Raw genomic sequence first — 19,675 nt, 5'->3', positions numbered from 1 at the left:
TGTACCAAGATGCTGAGGAAAGCTCAATTCCAGTTAAACCTTTCAGAGTCGCTCAGGGAGGCTGCATCTCGTGAAATGCTGTGTCCACCACCAAGGCCGCCACAGCCAAAGGGAAGCGGAAATCTCATTATTTCTCCTGATAATTTCCTTGTCCTTTGTCATGGGATATGTGTCATCGGGTGGTGGCAGCTTTTCTTTCCTGAATGGGACATGTGAACAGAAAGAAGACTCAAACTGCTAGAGTCAAGAGAGAAATTTTAAAAGACCTTTGGAGAAAAGGAGAAATAAAGAGATGAGTCAGCTGGCAGAGGATGGAGACTCTGAGGGGGAGACATGGACGTGTAAAGGCGAACGTTAATAATTTTCCACGGTACGGTTTGGGTATGAAGCCTCTTTCTTGCTTCACCTATTTCTCATTAGATCGTTATGGAGCCGGGTCTGTGTCAGGCATGTATCAAAGAATACAGCACAGTCTTAGGGAGGACGGGTGAAACCTAGGGCCATGCATGGGAAGTGTGTGACACGGGTGGCAAATTTTTCTTATCTGAGCTAAGGTCATAAAATGAAATTTTAACATAACGAAATATTTCTGCAGGAAACAAAAATAATATAGCCCAGGGCCATCCATCCCTGGTAAACAAATCCAGAGGAATGGATAATTTTGTGTCCCTTGGACTCTGTCAATTTCGCAAAGGCTGGTATTCTGAGTTATGGGAGAAGGGTAATCTGGAGTACAATTGCGTGAGGAAGATAACGATACCCCATTTCATAAGTCATCCTGAAATCCAGAGAGTTGATGACTGGCAGGGTCACACGTAGAGGCAGAAGGCCGGGTCGCAAGCAAGGAGGTGTGACTCCCCAGCCGTCCATCACCTCCCAGTGAGGTGCAGGCGGCAGGGCCGACTGGCGCCAAGAATCTGAGCTCCAGGTTCCTGTGTGCACAGTGAAGGACCTTCTGGTTCCCAGTCTTAGGGAGAAGGCCTCGGACCCACTTCTGCTCAAACCCTTGCTTGAGATCCAGAATCCTACACCAAGAAAGCATGAAAGGCAAGATTTGGGTCGACAAAAATCTACAATTAAGGTTCAGTTCACAAAGCAGTTTCTTACCCATCTGAATAATCATGGTAACTCCGTCAAACAAGGCATATAGGCAAGGAAACGAGAAGCTAAGTCTCAGGGAGGTTAAACCCAAGATCTTTGACAAAATTGATCTTGTGAATCTTTATTTCTTTAGAAACCTTTATTTAAGGGATGTAGTATGACAATTTCTAAAATCCCATAGTAGCCTTAGGACTTAAACATAGGTAGAACTGTGTTTTTAAATCTATACACATCTTACTTCCAAGAAGTAGCCTCCACTTGGGTTCTTTGATCCTGAGTCTTAGCTGAACAAGCCCTTGCAGTGAGGGCTGCCGTGTGGGTCTCTGTAGGGTGTGGGTCTCTGCACTGGACGACTCTGAGGGACGCAGCATACGCTGTGTGAATGTGGATGGTACGTCCTAGATTTATGCTGCACGGTGTGGGGAATCTTTTGCAACAGCCCTCATCGTAATGTAGAATCTGAGATGGCTTTGAGAAAGGAAAATGTAATCACAGAAAAATCATTCCCATAGCATGTATGAATGTTTATAAAAGCTCTATTGGCCATGGGACAAGGAGGCATCTCCAGCTAGTTTCTACACAGGGCCCGATTCTCTTCTAGGAAGGCAGCCCGTGACATTGAATGAGTATCTGCTCAGGTCATCATCGCCCGTGGAGAAAAAGGGTTTGCTGCAGCTTGTATCAAAAAGTACACTGTGTGCTCTTTCTGATTTATTCAAATACACTTCTTTTGAGTGTCGAGTAATGAACTAGATACTCCAGGGATGTGGCTCAATCTCTACAGTTAAGGAGGGTAGAATTTCATTGGAGAGAAACATACATGTGATAATTTTTAGAATAACAAACTAGATAACACTAAAAAATAAAAGCAAACTGTATTTAAGTACAAAATCATATATTGCAAACTAACTTTACGATGGAAGGCCAGGAAAGGGAGATTGCCATTGGTGAGACTAGTTAAGGACTAGCTATGAAGGAAGTGGCGAGCGTGCGGGATGCCCGAGGGATGCCCGACATGAATCTTTACAGGTAGACAGGCTCTAGGGAGATGGAGAGGCTGGAAGCAATGAAATAGAAGGGCCTCCGTCTGTAGAGGGTGGGGCTACAGTGCAAATAGGACTTTCCGCCTTCACCTTTGGAGTAGAACCCCGTTACTTTGCTGGAGTTGGAGAGAAACGATTACTTCAATTTTCTGAACTTTCTGTAAGGACGTAACCCCACAGTGAACTGGAGGGCCAGGAGGTGAAATGTGTCTGCAGCACAGCAGGGACCGGGGTGGCACATGTGTCAGATTTTCACTGTATTCAGAAGTACGTCAGCAGGCACAGCACTGAATTGAAACTGGAAACAACAGCCAAGAAAGAGAGCGAAATGGGGCGTGTTTACACCCCACGGCGACCCTTTTCCCCGCGGTCTTGTTTCTGCGCAGAAAGGAGGGTAGAACGCAGAGCTGCATGGACCACAACTGTGGGCCGGGGGAGGGGGGCGAAGGGAACAGCGGGAGCCAAAGGAGCTGCCGGGCATAGAGGGGTCTCTTCAGATGCCCCGAAAGGGACACATGCCATCTCAGTGGGGGGGACACCACGTAGGAATCTTTTCTCATGGAGGGTTGGAAGGATCCAGCGATGCTTTAGGATCCCGAGGATTTTCTTTCATGGAGGGTGGTTTAATACGGATCATCCGTGCTGAATGAAAAACAGGAGAATGTAAGTTAAACAAAGGAGGTTAAAAATTGCACAAATGTAAGTGTTAGCAGGAAAGGTAAATGTTTACTAAAGGTGAGAAAGGGTAGAGGAACTATCTTCCGTGGATTGGGCAATAGCAAGACAGGCCCGGAGGCGGGGCATGGGAGCAGAGAACCCTAAAGCTGAGCTCCTCACGCTCTCTGGTGCTCACCACCCACAGGTGGTGGCAAAATGTGCAGACTCTGATTTGGTGGGTTTGGGCATCTTGAACAAGGCACCTGGTGATGCTCATGCTGCTGGTGCGTGCCCAGAAGCACTTAGAAAAATGTCTGGACACAGGCTCTGTCTTCAGACCGGATAAGTATGCATGACATTTTAGATAGAATTTGGATAGTGGACAGTCAGGAAAGTAGAAGACATGTCAAATGGAAAGAGAAATCAGAGAAAAATCAAAACTCATGAAAGAAAACTATGATGCTGATTCTAAAGGCCCGATTCTGGCGGGATATGATTTAAGGAGATGGTGACAGATTTGGTTTCATGAATTAAGTGATAATTTTTTTGTGTGTGAAACTTTGAAAGGGTGGGGAGAACCAAATACAGTATGTCTTAATAGCACCTTTCACAGGGAGAACCAGATTCTGAGACTATTCTCATGATGAACTGCCAGGGTAAACCACAATTCAGCAGCTGCAAATGTGCTTGCCAATACAGAGATAAAAATGTTTCTGAAAACAGAATTTCACATAGACCCTCCTCTGAGGTTGGCATCGTATCTTCCTGTGTATCTTGGGTGTAGCTTTTACCCAGGCAGAATTTAGACACTAGAAACCAAATGAGGTGACAAACAGAACCAGTTTGCAGAAGAATCAAAATAACCCAGCAAGAATTGAAACCACAAATGCCCTCAGAGTCCTTAATTCACCAACCCAAAGCTAATAGGATTGAGCGTGGCGGGCTGCGAGCATTAGCTCAAGGGCTTAAAAAAACTCTGATACAAGACGTTGAGTGTGATGGTGTTGAGTGTGATGGTGTTGAGTGTGATGGCTTGTTCTAGGAACACACCCTATTCTTCCACTCCACCCTTCCTCAGTGCCATCACACTGTGGTTTCAGTGTGAAAAAAAGAATCACATTACTCGAGAAGGAGGGCGTCTGGGACTTACAGCTCTAACCTGGGAATCAAGAGTCCTGAGTTCTAGAAGCATAAAGGTTAACAGTGTGGTCTTTGGATCTAGGTGGATATAAACCTCAGCTTTGCCATTTATTCAGTGACCTCAGCTAGTTATTTTATTTCTCTGTTCCTTTATATGATTTATATGTCTTCCCACAGGCTTGCAGGCAATATTTACTAATTTAAGACACGTAAAACACTCAGAACAGTGCAGTGCACAGCATGTATGATAGAATTTGTTATGATTCTGACTAACTGTCACTAGCTCAGGACCTACAGCAAAGTTATTTAATTAGCTCGATGGCCAAGAGTTTGAATGCCACGTCTACCAATCCTTTACAGTCCTAAAGAATTTGATGAATTATGATTTTATGAATTAGAAGTCACCTTGGTCAATAGATGAGAGGTGTCCCAAGGTGGCTGGGCAAAGAATTCTTTTCTGCTAGGTCCTTCTAGTACATGTGGTGAAGCACTCGAGATGTGTCAATGGGGCCGACCTTGCCTTCTAGCTCCTGCTGGCGGCCCCTCAGCATGCCGCTGGCTCTCGGCAGCTCCGCTTACTGGCCCGAACATGCCTTCCTGGTCCCGCCACTACACCATCCACATCGCCTCCCTCCTCTGGACGGCCGTCCCCGCTTCTGTCCACACCCCTACATCTCATCCATCCTTCAAAGACCAATCTGGGTTCCACTCGGGTTATAAGATTTTGTGTGCACACCAAACTCCTTCTGTATTGAAAGTCTTTTCTTCAACATGGAATTCATTGACCATCGCCATATTCTGTCTTAAATTTTTCCGATATTTTTCGTATATTTCAGTCTTAACTTCACAACTAGATCATCTCCCTCGGGTCAAGAACAAGGATTTACTCCTCTTCCTGTCTCAGTCATTAGCGTTGTTCCTACACAAAGGTGTTCAATAAACAGCTATTGACTGATTCATTGTAAAAATCAGTGACCCATTAAACTTAAAGTGGCAATAGCTTAATATGGTAATTAACTTAATGCTAACTCTTCCTGCCAGCGGTCTCTTCCTGTCCCACGAGGACATCTGAAGAGCTGAATCTATCTGCTTCCATCTAGTGGTAATTAAAACACGGGTGGTTCCTGTGGCCAGAATACACTCTGGGTAGAATGTGCCAGAAAGACTTTCACTCAGTGGGTGTGAGCATTAAAGAAGACTTGATGCCTTCCTGCCGCCAGAGACAGGGAAGGCAGCCCGGAGAAGGGTTTAGGACCCCGTCTGCACTAGCAAATGGAAGGCAGGGCAGTAAGAGAGAAGGAAAGGACTCCTATTGACCGTGTGTCCCCATCCAGGTCCCCCGATGCTCTCATCTCCTCTCAGCCCAGCTTTGTAAAAGAGGCGGCTCATGTGTTCTGCCTCTACTTTGTCACCCCCACCAATTCCTCACCCCCTGGCTATCAGACTTCTGTGGTGACCTGAACACTGAAAACAGCCTCCTCATCAATACCCTTGTGACATCCGATGAAACAACTGGTTCTCCTGGCAGCTTTTGAAACAGTTTTCATCTCCTTCTTCCAAAGCGTTCACAAACCCATACTCTCCTCATTTTCCTTCAAACTCCCTGGAAAGCTCTTCCCATTCTCCTCCTCCTCCTCCGCTGACTCATTCCATACTGATGTCCCTGTGGCTCTGCCCTCTGTCCCACACCCTCTTCCATCCTCACAGTGCTCGCTTTCCCTGGACAGCCAGATCTGCCCCTGAGATGGCAGTTAGCCTCTGTATGCGGGGACCCCTGAATCCACTTCTCCTGCCCCAAGGCAGCCCTGGTGCCAGACAGAATGAATGGACTATGGCGGAGCCACAGATACCTAGAGCTCAGCATGTGCCAAACTGAACCATGAGCTCCACCTCCAGACCTTCTCGATTCTTTTGTGTTCCTTCTCAGTGAACAGTACTCTGTGGTACAGACGGTAGCCATCCATCAGTTCCTTGACCAGAACCATGGAAACTTCTTTGATTCTTCTCTCTCTCTCATCCGGCCATTAACCATATTTGATAAACTCCGTCTCCTCTCATCTCATGAACTCATCCTCACTGCTATTTCTCTGAACACGCACCATGAGCTTTAACTTAGAAACTTCAGATTCCTCCAAAATTCCTCCAGAACAGTTCTCTGCCTCCAAGCTCATGCACTTCTCATGTTTGCACGTTTTTGTGTAGAGTGATCCTCATAGATCAGATGCAGAGATCGCGGAGATACACATTTCGGCGTGACACTCCCGTGCTTAAACGCCTGGAGTGATACCCCCAAAGCCCCCAGGTTAAGTCCGTGCTCTCTGATATGGCTTATAAATTACTCTATGGTCTCACCCCTGCTGCCTTACGGCTCCCACTTTCTCTTTTGCCCTCTTGGTTCAGCCCACTGAACTATTAAGAATTTCTTAGTAACAATTTGTGGTTTGTAGGGTGGTTGTCTGAACAAGCAACCAACTTCCTTGGGGACCATCTTGCTTCGTTTTCGGCTTATTCAAAGCTGGGTGTCTAGATGGGACTTAGATGTCACCAGAGTCTCATCTTCGTAGTTCCCTTACACTCTCCTTCCTAACATCGCAGAGCAAGTCACCAAGGCCCTCGAACCGAGACGTATTTTTCCGTCTTCGTTTCTGCCAGGTGGACCGTGCCCTTCCACACGTCTGCATCTCTTCTCAGTATGTGCTCCTCCAAGTGAAGACATCTGAGGTTTAAGTCCAAACTAAAAAATTGCCTTCTGGGGGAAGCTACAAATAGAGTTTGTGCTCCTCGCTTTGCCCAGACTCCTGAGGGTCAGTGCTTAGCGGAGCTGAATCGTCTACCAGCTTGTGCTGGGCATCAAGGGCCTGTGCGCTGGAGTTCTGCCTTCTGAGAGCCGGGGTTCCTCGGCTTCTCAGTACATGCCTATTGAATTGGATGTTTCCTGAGTACTGTATTATGTATTGCTCTCATGTTCAGCCAGAACAAGAAAAAAATATATACCACAATACTTCCAATCCTCAAAACAAACAAACAAACAAGCCAGGAACAATCAGAAAAAGTTCCCTTTACGTAACTGTCTTTTCCTAAGAGGACATTGCTTGTTCATTCATTCATTCATCCATCATCTCCACTAACACACACAAAAACAGCTTTTAAGGGAGACTAGTAGATCGGTCACTTTATCTGGAAACTTCAGTTGAATGAGACCCGATGTAAATAACTACTAAGGAATTAGTATAACAGGAAGTATCTTAAGGAAAGTAGAGGAGAGATCATCAGATGTGAGAACTCCTCACTGATAAAACTTACCTTTTCCGAGACTTTTTGCCTAAAAATAGAAGAAATAGAAAAATGGATTAGCATAAGTAGACAATTTCAATTATTTTAAGTAAGAGTAGAAGGAGAGACCCATCCTCAAAACTGGCTTTTGAAGAGTATTATGCATTTGATAGATGGACCCCATCTGTGTCTCGGGGATTTGAGGTACTGGGTGACTGTTCTAATTCACAGTGGTAAATACCCTGGCAGAACAGACCCTTTGGTGCAGGTGCTTCTTAGAGTTGCGTTCCATCCTCTGTGCTGCTCGTAGAGACAGACGTACAGCCTGAAACACCTGACAATCAGACCCAATGTACCCATTCACGTGTTCATCCCTTCCTGACCTGCCATCTCATCCTACCCGCAGATCGTCCCCCGGGAGACTTAACTGTTAATACTCTAAGAATATGTGTCATTCCGTTTCACGTCATCTTCTCTGTGAGAATTCACAGAAGTTTCACTCAGGTCTCAGTGGTAGGAATTACACATCTTCTCTGAATGACCGGTGTGTTTTTATCTTAGAAATACAGTGACTGTCTTAAGTGGTTATACTTTCTTCTTTTGACTGGTTGCAAAGAAACTCTGAGCCAGAACTGAGACCCTCTTTTATAGGACTTTGTGACACACACTTTTGTGTTCTAACTTTACCCTGGCTCCAGCCTATTTTTGTACCCTAAATATTGGCCTTCTTTTTCTTTTTAACTAATTTTAACTTATTGTGTTGAATGCATTTTGAAATTTAGCTTACATTCTTTCTGAAAAAAGCAGAGTATAAATAAATAGATGTTGGGCTCCAGGGGAAATAAAAGCAAAAAGAGTTTTTTGAGGGGAAAAAAGTCACTAGGCAACAATATATTTCAGTGGCTATAAACTAGAGTTCTAGAATCATCCAATCTGGATGTAAATCCTTGGCGGCATGTCTTTAAATAGCTACTTATCCTCCCTAAGCCACAATTTCATCTTCTGTGAAAGAGGCATGAAATTACATCTTCCTCATTGAGTTGGCAAAACAAAATGTATTCAAAATATTTAGTCAAGAGCTCAGAGCTTAGACAGTGTTCAATTACTATTTTATTGTATACCTTTAAAATATTAGAAACTACAATTTTAAATGTTTCTTCCCAAATTCAGCCTACTGATGATGTGGACCAAATATACCTGGGCAGAGAGAATTCAATCTGAATTAATTTCAGATTCTGTTTATCCTCACACATATTTTTTTCAGGAACAATGAAACACATACCAGTACATGAGCAAGAATCTGTTCCTACCGAGAGCATTTACCTTTGTAGAAAAGGGAACTAAGGCGCACGTGTTCAGTTTCGTGCCCTTTTCCAACCCTGCATTGGTTCAGGGGGAGAGGTCTGCCAACCGAGGAGGAAAGTCAAGCCTCGTTAACCTGCAGACCAGTGGCTTTGGCCGGGAGGACACGTCCAGATAGATTCTGACCTCTGACTCGTGCCCCGGCCGATTCAGGGTTTCAGAGGTTTGGCCTAAAACCTCATCGCCTCAGTTTCCTCGTTCACCAAATAGGGCCAATGACAATGACTAGTCGAGAACGATGATGCTAGAGGGAAAGCGTTTCTAGACAGGCCCATGCCCAGGGGAGCATGCTTCTGGAGCCTTCCCCTCGCCTTCCTCAGAAGGAAGGAGCTAACGTCTGGATAGCGAGGCAACGAGCACCGGGGCCAGAAGATGCAGCTGAGGACAGGGCAGGGTCAAGGTTCTGGTCAGTAATTTGGCTGCTATGTTCTAGATAGTCACCTGTTCCTCTTCCCAGCTTTGTGAACCCCAAAAGCCTATAAAATTCTCAGAGCCCATGAGTACTATGCAGCTTTATTTATTTATTTATTTTTTGACTTTTACCCTTGTAAGTGCATGAGCTACACATTCAGTTAGAAAAGGGTTTAGCTTGGGGACCTACCCATCTCTAGCATTATGTCTCTAGGAGAAATATTCTTCATGCTTCAACTAACTTAACAACTAAAAGTTTTGGAAGATGAAGTTACTTGAAAATTGGAGATAGCAGAAGAAGTTTCACAAATGAAGACAGTTTAAACATGTTAAAGATATCCTGACTTTCCTACGAAGCCAGTGATCTGTGGGGCTGCTGTTCTCTTGGGTGATGGAACTGTAACTAGCCCAGCTGCCCGTTATCTGTTTCCTGTTTGCCCCACACTGATTCCCCCCGCAGGGGCATGCAGTTTTCAAGTTATCAGTTAGAGATCTCATACTGAAATGACTCCAGGGTGAAAAATTTAAAAACAACCCCACTGCTTTTCTCACCCCTGCTCGTAAGACAGCCTTACCCAGCTCACCCCCACTAGATGCACCTGACTTCAATTCTGATCTTTTGATCTACTAACATTTATTAAAGGATTTTGGAATTTGGGAATAAATATCTTCCTTAGGCAGGCGATTCACAGCCCCTAAGTCCTTCAGGCTTGTTTAGATATCTCTCAGCCCCCTCGCCCAGAGGGCGGTGTGAGATTACCCACTCTGTCCTCTACTCCCTCCATCTGCCACCAGCATCCAAAGTGGGAGGGAAGGAAGGACGGCTGGGGGCGGGCTTAGAAGTCTCAGCAGAAATGATAATCAGTGATGGGAGAAGAGTCTCGTTCTTTTGCGTCAGTGCCACACACATGTGCTCAGTGTGGTCCTGGAAGGCGACGAGACCCAATCTTAGCAGAATTCCTAACAGCAGGAGCAGAGACATTGTCACTACTCCGTGCTCCCAAGTCACAGTTACTGAAGCTCTTGCCCATGGACAGGCCCCCGCCATTGCCTTTCGGGGTTGGTTAAAAAAACTAATCTTGTTCCCTTACCCTTAAATTCGGAGTGAAAGACCAGATCATAGTGGAAGACCATTAGGGATTGGCAGATAACATTACTGTAATTGCCAGGGAGGCCTTCGCATACCATAGTCATTGAACAGAATACATACTAATTAATTGGATGAAAGTGAAATTAAAATGGCAATCAACTGACCCCATAGAAAAGCAACATTTGGTTAGCAGTTGGTTAGCAGCTGTTCTGAGGTCATCAATGGCTCGTCTCAACTCGAAGCAGGGATTTACCGAAAGCTGCCTAATGTGCATGAATTTCATAGTCTTGAATGTTTCTGCCAGGTGGGTTTGGCCAAATGTAGCAGCACACGCCCAGGATCTGCCTCAGACCGTGGGCCTGTAACCAGCAGGCTGGCTGCACTTTAGGATTTGAACACACTCGGGGGTGGGAGGTGCCGCTGCTCTTCCCTCTAGTAGAGTGGTGTTTCACTCTACTCCAGGCATCCAGGCAGCAGGTATGGGCTCCTTACTCTCAAGGAGGCCCTCCTTACTCTCTCCTGTGTTCCGGGCTGGAGGGGAAGCATCAGTGTGTGCTGCCTTTGGTTGGGGCTGTGACCCTGAGGAATAGACACTGGGAAGAAAACTTGGGGATTTCTCCCAGGGACAGTGCAGCTCCCCAGGTCAGGAGCCAGACCAGGCATGTGACTCTCCCTGAGGTCAGGGGTTGGGGAAAGCCTGACTGGACGGTGGAGTCACTGCGTAGTAGAATCATAGCCCTGAAATCAAAGGCACAGAGGCTCAGAGAGGGCAGATTATGCATCTCTTTTTTCAGAATTAAGTAAGAGCAAAGAACCATCAGAGTATCTCATTTGTCTATATCACCCTAGCAGGGTGCCTCGAAGGTAGTGAGCTTCATTTTAAAGTTTGTTGGAGTAAAAACAAAAATCAGCAAACTTTTAGTAATGCAAGTGTGTTCTGGGCTGCTTCCCACGTCTCCAGGGACTGGTGTGTACAGAACACAGAGCATGCTATCCTGCTTTGGTCGAAGCTATCATACCTAGTTTCCTGTGGGTTTCTACATTTTTTTCTCTTTAAAGTTATGTTATTATCGTGAAGATAAACTCACTTACCTTTTTTTAATCGCCTTGCCAGCCAAATGATAAACGCCAGCCCCAAAAACGCAGTAACCATGACTGCCACTGGGATGAAGAGGGGGTTATAGTCACCGCTCTTGATCATTGAGAAGCTCCTGTCCACTTCTGAAAGAGAAACCAGGAAGGCACGTGGCGTGAGGCTGCGGCATCGCTTCCCCAGTGCCATCTCGTGATACTAGACTTTTTCTCTCCTCACACTTCCCAGTAATAGCCTAAGTGATGCCACCTGATAGATGAGGAAGTGGCATGGGAGGCCCATGAGGAAGTGGCATGGGAGGCCTGTGATGAATCTGCAGCACAGGCAAAGACGAGACCAGCTTTTCTAGCCCAACACCTGATGAATCTCAGTTCCGAGATCTGTGATTCAGTATCTCTTTCCCACCATCTCCTCCATCTTTAAAGTCTTCAGTGTATTGGGGCAAACTGACTCACTCTGACATATTGGACTGAGGCTCGTCCAGCTTCCAGATGATCCACAAAAAGTTTCCTTCTCCCCCATTAACTCATTTCCTTCTGAGCAGCTGAAGGTGCACGTGGAGGTAAAGCTGAAGTTGGCCAGGGGGTGACTACAGTCCATGGTCCCCAAGTCGGGTGCTGTCAGCGGCTCACAGTGAATCACTTTAACGGAAAGGAAAAACCAGTTACTTCTGAGCAGAAGTAAAAACTAGTTACCCTGGCAGGGGTTTGGCCAAGGCTGCCTGACTTAACTGTGGAACCATCCGCAGGAATCTAGAAGTTTCTAATCTAGCAATTGCTTCTGATGATGCTTCCAGACTCTGTTTTTTCTGAGAATGATGGCGAGTGGCGGTCAGGGGTGAAGTCAGGAGAGTGAGGGGTGAAGTGAGGGATGGGCACAGGGGAGCTGGGGAGGGCCGGCCCTCCGGGGAGCTGCCCCAGCCCTGCCCACGCTCCAGCTCTGCTGGAGCTGCCGTGCTGCATGGCCTTCGCCTCGAGACTTCTCACGGAATCTCATCAGCGAGTGTAGAACACGTGTGCCCCTTCACCTGTTCTCAAGTCTGCCCAAGCAGTTTTGAAAAACACCCCAGTTCTCTGGAGCAAGTCCCTCAACTTTTGTACAAGTCGGCAGGTTAGTCAACTTAGTGCTGTGATTTCAATAAATGGCTTTGACAGTTCTTTTGAGAATTAAACCACTCAAACTAGCGAGTCAAAAGCATAAATATAAAAAATGTAACCAAAACTTCACAAGTTCAAACACCAGCAGTTTTCTCCAGGATAGGGATAATGTTGACCGTTAAGAAGAAAAAGTCCACCGTATTTCAAAGGGAAAAAAGATCAAGAGATTGCGTTTTTGTTTTTCACAGCAGTTGTTATTCTCCTGAGAGTTCATGGAAGAAAGTAAAGATGGTTTCAAGAATAAACAAATACAACAATAAAAAGAGACCTCTATCCTCCGAGAAGGAAATTGGTTGGTGTTAAGTAGGACACCACATAGGTGTTATTGAGAAGAGAGATCAACCAAAATTAAAGTGAGGTTCAGCAAGACTGACTATTTATACCATGACAATGAGAAGAAAAAAAATACAGCGTAACCACACGGAGGCTGAAAATGACATGCGCACTGTGAAATGTCTTCAGAGGTATTTGGCTGTTATTTTTTGTTTGTGGTTTTTCTTTTTAATTTTAGTAACAATAACCCCTCTGAAAAGCATCACAGTATAATCTAAGGTTAAATCATGCTCCAAAAGAGGATGCAGACTTCTTACCAAGACTCTACTGTATTTTCTGAGTTTGTAAACCCAGGCCTGCCGTGACAAAGCTAGTTGGAACGGTTACTCACCTTGACAGGTTGGTTCAGGTGATGACCAGTTTCCAAATGGTCCACAAGTGGTTTCTTCGCTCCCAATTATGTCTGTTCCCTCAGAGCAATGGAAGGCACACCGTGAGCTGTAGCTGAAGTTTCCCAAAGGGTGAGTACAGACCATGGTACCCAGCGTGGGGGCCTCCACAGGCTCACACTGAGTCACTTTAATAAGAAAAGAAACAGCACTGGGTAGTGTTAAGAGAGCTGGGTTTGAATCCTAGCTCTGCTACTTGATAACCAAGTGTTTTTAAGCAAAGTGACTTAACCCCTCCAGCTTTAGTTTCTTCATCTATAAAAGAAGAATATGATGATTATATTCAATTCCTAGAGTCATGTGGGAATTAAATGATTTAATGCAAGTCAAGGACTTGGAATAGAGCCTGACTCATCTGTAGTCTTAATTAAAATCTAGTCAGTCTTCTCGTTGTCTTTGGAATTAGTCAGGGAGAGAATTCTTAAACACAGATGGGTTTAAGTGGGAATGACCAGCTCAGTTTGGAAATTATGGTCAAATAGCAGCCCCTGAGTATATTAGAGTGTTGGGAGTAGGGGGTTTGGAGAAAGAGTGGGTGTTCATGATTAGTCTTCTTTCCAAGGGGAGCACGTCAAAGCTTTAAGAAGCATCTCAGCCTTGCTTCTGCCTTCATCTCTAGCTCACTTCCACAGCTTCATTTCTTTTCGACTTTCTCCAGCCACTGTGTCAGTTTCCCTGCTCTGACTGGTTGTGCAGTGGGTCACATTAAGATTCGAAAATCAGTCTTTGCCTTTTAGACCCTGCCTTGCCGTTTGGGCAAACATTGCAACTCTCGTGTATATTTGTTATCGAATTTCAGCCATTGCTGTGATCTTGCTCTTGAGATTTCAATAAAAAATGGATCCAAGGAATTAGAAGAATTTTAATATTTTCCATATACAGTCCAAGTCCAAATTAAAGTCAATGACATTGTCCAATTCAATTCATGCCCGCAAGCAAGTGCCTAATATATTCCAGGCATAGTCTCAATCTTACAGATGCAATGGAATAAGATACTCACTGGTCTGAAGTTGCTATGAGTCTGCCAGGGGATACAGACGAGTCAATAGATGACTTCATCAAATGTGGTATAAATGAGAAAGATATACATGAAGTAACTGGAACAGAAAATAGGGGCACTAAGCCTGTCTCGGGGTCCACAGCAAGCTTCCTGAAAGAAATGGTCCCTGAACTATGTCTTAAAGATAAACAGGTGCATTGGCCATGTGCAGAGTGAGAGAGAAAACCATGAGCGAGTCAATGAGATATGCAGCACATCTGGCCAGTGTGGAGAACACAAGCCTTTGGATATCGCTAGAAGAAAGAGGAAACAGGGGATGAGATCAGGGAGAAAGACAGGAGCTAAGACAAAATGCTCCTGTCTTTTCTCATTGATTTAATGAGTACCTCCTGCGTGTCAGCATTACCCTGTCCTTAAGGAGTTTAGACTGTATCCTATAGGACAGCAATAGGTAGAAATTAAAGGGTGGATGGTCACATGTATGTGATTTTATTTGATCGTTTTTTATTGATCAGCCTGCCTATCCTATGAATAATGTCTTTGATGGGCGCCAACTTAAAGCTGTGGAACTCAGCTGAGAAATTAGTGCAGTAATCTCTGAGGAAGTTAATGAGGGCTATGGTTGTAGAGTTGACAGGTTGTGGAATAGACACGAGAAATACAAAGTTATAAAAATGAGTAGTGCGTTACTTTGCATAAATGTAGGAGGAAGTGAGAGAGTTTCATAGCAGAACACCAAGGTAAATGGTGGTAGCACACACAGAGATAAGGTATACAAAAAGGAAAGCTGTCTGGGGACCATGATTTTACAGTCACATGGGCATACCAAAGGATATGTTTAGCATATTTGGAGTTCAGGGCTAAAAACATATCCGGTAGTCCAAAGCGCATATAGATTTGAGAGTCTGCAAAGTTGGTAAGTTTTGCCAAAAGGAGTATCTAGAGTAAAAAAAGCGATGGACAAAAGATAGAAGAGAAATAGCAATAGTGTATGGGCTTGGATTAGTGCCCATGAAGAAACCCAAAGAGAAATGATCACAGGTAGAGAGAAAAGAGTGACAGCCAAGACAAAAAAGAGGACGGAGTGACAGCCAAGACAAATAAGATTAAAATGTTTAAAAAGGAGTGAAACGGGCATGCCAGTGATGTAAGCATTAAAAACCAGAGTTTGGTAGTGGAGCGAGGGTAAGTGCTGGGTGGGAGCCCCGCTCAGGAATCTAGTGGGGTGACGTTGATCTGTTCAGTTGGTTGACATTTAAATTTATTTTGGCTTTCATTCTTTATCTTTTCTTTACAAACATTGTTTTTGTTTTTCCGCTTTAAAATTTTCTTTTTAATGCACCAGATACTTCAAACATAGCTTTGAAACTCAACCGATACCAGTCAAAAGATTTGACGTTTCTTTCAGTAGCGAGTTGACTGGGTCAAAGATTCCTTGTCTTTGAATCTGTGTATTCTTTCCTTTCTGTTTCTACCACCGTGGCCCTGAGTGATTTCAACACACTTCTGATGATTTTCTCCATCTTCTCTCCCTTTGCTCGCCAATCCATCTTCTCTTACTGCTTCTAGGATACTTGCCCTAAATGCAGGCGTTAAGGTATTAAGTGGTCTCCCGTTGTTAAATAAAGACCAGATTCTTTCATTAGGCAATTTCCAGTCTCCACAAGCTTATGCCAGCTTATCTTGCTTCCCACCAAACTAAACTATGAGCATGTATAATTTTCACTAGATAATTGTGATTCCTTTAAAGGCAGAATCTGTACTATATTTGCCTTGGTATCTCCTGAAATACCCAGCCCAAATAAATTTGCTCGATTTATTCTTAGATATCTCTGACACATATGTACTGTCTATCATTATGTGAACTTTTCTTTTTTGGCCTTGCCCTGATATGACTTTGAGGATTACATAAACAAGCAAGATTATCTTTTGGGTACCTTGCCCTCCTTACAATAAATGTTTTAGTTCATTTCAGACCTTAGAGTTCTAATGAATCCAACAATCTCACTAGATTATGAGTTTCACGAGAGCAGGAATCTACCGTGCCTGATTCATTATCGTAATCCTTACAGCTATGTTCTTTGTGGCATTCAGAAAGACTTGTTGAGCAGTGAATTGAAACTTCATGCTGACTTATGAAATCTTTACGGAAAGGTGACACCATTGTGCAAGCATATCCTTCTGATCAAAACTTCTCATTTCTCAGAATGGCTGCTATCATTTTGTCCCAACTAACTTCCATAAACTGCAGTGACGCCCGTAACTACACAGAAAGAAACAAAGAAGAGCAGCTTACCGAACTGACACCGGGACCCGTAGTACCCCACGTCACAGTTACAGGTGTGATTATTGATGGTTTCCACACATTCTCCGTGGCCACTGCATGACCAGGGCTGACAGGAAGCTTTAAGGAGATCAGAAAGAAATCATTTTAATGAGATTACTTTTTAGTATTCATAGTCATTTCTTTAGATATAGATAAATTTTTCGCTGAGACTGTTTTAATAAACAGGAAAGCTCTATTTGTACAATCATAGCATTTTTGCATAAAAACCATAGGCTAAATATTTTATTGATGTACTGTACTGGCCATATAGCCATAGACATTTGTTTCTAGAATGAATTTACCAAGGCTAAGACTCTATAAAATTTGGGATGAACTTAGTGACATACATTAAAACTCTTGAAATTACTTTGTTTTTAATATAATAAGCAGGTTAAATGATGACCTGACCCAATCATTTCTGCAGTATGCTTGGCAATCTCTTTCTGTATAGAAAGAACTATAGAAAAAGTAAAAAGTCCCAATTCGATCAATTAATAGGGAGTTCAATTTACAAGAGAGTAAATTGACTGTGTTTCACTATTAACATATGACTGGGGAAAATCCTGACTGGTTTGGAACCATTGCAATAGTCTCTACAGAAATTTTCATATACCACAGATAATGGAACACTGCAGTATTTCATTCTATAGAATTATACGATTAGACAAAGAAGGAAATGGGACACCAAGCCCCCTACTTTACAGTGAGGAAGCTGAGGCGACGTGAGCCGAAGCTCTTGGCTGGGCCCATCTCTCTGTTTCCACCTCTCTGCCTTAATACCAGGGACACGATTGTCCAGTCCTCGCTCCTTCCTCCCACATGTCCTTGCCATCTTTGTGCACACTGATGCAGGGGTTTACCTGTGTAGCAGAGAGCCACCTTCAGCTTGCGGCAGGCGTCGTCGTTCCACTTTCCAGCGTCTTTGGTCCTTTTGATGTAGATCTCCACGCAGTCCTCTTTCGTCTTCCTATTGTTGGGTTCCCCATGTCCCCAGTTCTCTGCCTCCTTGGTGAGAGACTTGTTGGTTCCCACCCACGTCCACACCCCTCTCACCTTGCGGATTCCTATCCAGTAGTAAGTAGCACTATAGGGAAGCGTCTTGTTCAGGTACTCGATCTCCCCTTTGTTTTGTATGGCAACTAAATCTGTGTAGTTTTGTTGGCAGAACCGTCTAGCGTTTTCCCAGGTCATGGGTCTTTCAGAGTAATGGTAAGTCCAGCAGTTGGTTCCATGATACACAGAGAAATCTGAAAGACAGCGTGAACCGGATAGACTCGCAGTTACGGCAGTTATGGCTGAAAAAAACCGAGGGCGAATCCAGGCTGGGCCTGCCACTGAGAGACGAGGAAACTGACACCTTAAGGGCATAAGTTCCTCCCTGGATCACAGATTCAGTCATTGGCAGATTCGAAGTAGAAGCCAGACCTTCTAGTCCTGTTCACTTTCACCATAATATAAAATACTTTTGGATGTAGCTCTATGTTTTAAAATTTGGTGGCTTTCTGGATTTATTTTCAAAAAAATAACAAGTAAAATTTAACCAACATATTTTAGAAATTCATATTTCTTTATCTCAGCAGCTGTCAATCATTTAAAATTAATTTGAGTGCAATATCATATATCTCTAAGGTTTCCTGGGATACTTTCCTGAAGACCGCCATTTCTGTTTCTAAGAGAGAAGTAAAATAAGGACAGGAATAATGACATTTTTAAGTGATGTTTTCCATATTGAAAAGAGAATGTTTTCCCATAGGGAGAAGTGCTCCTGGGAAAGCCTTAGATGTCTGACTGCGTAATAAAAAAGAACAATCTGTGAAATCAGATGGCATAGGATTAGGAAGTTTACTTAGGTCCTCTTCTGTGTATGAGATACTCAGCTGATGACGTTTAATCATCATATGGGTGCTTCAAATATGAGGGCTTTGAAAAAACCAAAACAAAAACATAATTACACAATGACGTCATAATAATATATGCCATTCTAAGCACAGTATAATCTATGTGAAACACTATTATGCCATAAGGTAAAAGTTTTCACAGCTCTCGACAGTTACTGAGTTTTCACTGTGTATGGCAAATACATAGAGAAATACCAAAGAAACTTTTACAGCCTCCTAAGGCTTCTGAACAAGGAATAGCAGAATGCAAAGAAAGCATAATTAATTTGATCAAATTAAACATATCAGAAATGAACCAAGAACTGTGAAACAGATATGATTCATGAGTAAAGAAGATCATAAAATAAATACATGGAACGGAGTTTCAAAGGAACCTTCTATGGGAATTTCTAAGAGGGAGGAAACTGTTTTGCTTGCTGCTGTATCCTTAGTGCCTAGAATCATGTTTGGCACATCGCAGGGACACAGAAAACACTTGTCGAATGAAAGGAGCACCAGGGTCCCAGACATGGGTGCAGACATGGTATAGGAATGTGTGAGGGGCAGAGAAAAGCAGTTTGCTTGGCCAGAGCTGAAAATCCTAGCTGGGGAGTAAGAAGACGTTAGCCCACTTAGGAAGTGGGAAAGAAAGTTCAAAACAATTGCTGAACAGTCTTCAAGAACCAGACATAAAACTTGCCACATCAGCAGTGGAAGGATCAAAGACCAGGCAAAGGGCCTGCCCTTAAAGAGCCAACACTCTAATCACAAGGACGACATCGTGTCTACTCAACTGCTGGGAAGTGACAGAAAGCGCAGGGCTAAATATTCGGAACAGGCTGTAAGTTCCCTATTAGATATTTCGTAACTGACCTTATTCCTGCATAAATAAGATCTTTGTGGGTTTATCAGAATTTAGACCCTGCAGTAGAGGGTGTGGCAAGCTTAGGAGGTTTCTGGCGAAGTACTAAACGAGGGAGGAAGGAAAGAGATCTTCATCGAATGGGTAGAATTACAGCTATCTACCTAATAATTTTCCCGTTGACTATGCACACCTAGTGGATATTTAAGAAAAATAAACAAGTTTTTTTTTTTTAAAAAAGGTCTGGCAATATACACAGAGCAGAACATACCACAGCAGAGCACTGTCCACAACCACAATCTTAAGACTCCCTGAGCACGCTGGCGTTTCCATGGAAATATCTGCAAATAAAACGCAAAGTTGTACTTAGATTTATACTCTAAAAATGCATGTTTACAGCACCTTGAGGAGGTAACTTCAACTTTCTTAAAGTTCAAAACAAAATACACATGCTTCCTAACTCTAGCCAAGGTTATAGATTTCTCAGAAATGAATGACAGAGTAGCATTAAATTTGCCTCAAAACCAAAGCATGTTTTTTAGCCTCTAGTTGCTGATCGTT

The 19,675-nt window shown here is 43.7% G+C and overlaps 1 protein-coding gene across 1 annotated transcript in view; it reads right to left on the bottom strand.

The window, feature by feature from the left end:
- Window positions 1-1,268: 1,268 nt before the first annotated feature.
- SELL (selectin L) overlaps window positions 1,269-19,675 on the bottom strand; it is a 19,248-nt gene continuing 841 nt past the window's right edge. Inside the window, exons 2-9 of the mRNA XM_006907820.1 lie at window positions 19,386-19,455; window positions 17,236-17,622; window positions 16,346-16,453; window positions 12,992-13,177; window positions 11,626-11,811; window positions 11,170-11,298; window positions 7,245-7,263; window positions 1,269-2,786 (exon numbers count right to left, since the gene is read on the bottom strand). Coding sequence (XP_006907882.1) covers window positions 2,768-2,786; window positions 7,245-7,263; window positions 11,170-11,298; window positions 11,626-11,811; window positions 12,992-13,177; window positions 16,346-16,453; window positions 17,236-17,622; window positions 19,386-19,455 — 1,104 coding nt within the window. The 3' untranslated portion in view covers window positions 1,269-2,767. The remainder of the gene's footprint in view (window positions 2,787-7,244; window positions 7,264-11,169; window positions 11,299-11,625; window positions 11,812-12,991; window positions 13,178-16,345; window positions 16,454-17,235; window positions 17,623-19,385; window positions 19,456-19,675) is intronic.

This window comes from Pteropus alecto, unplaced genomic scaffold, assembly GCF_000325575.1.
Source record: "Pteropus alecto unplaced genomic scaffold, ASM32557v1 scaffold101, whole genome shotgun sequence".
Taxonomy (NCBI): Eukaryota; Metazoa; Chordata; class Mammalia; order Chiroptera; family Pteropodidae; genus Pteropus; species Pteropus alecto.
This window is presented reverse-complemented; position numbering and strand designations above follow the sequence as displayed.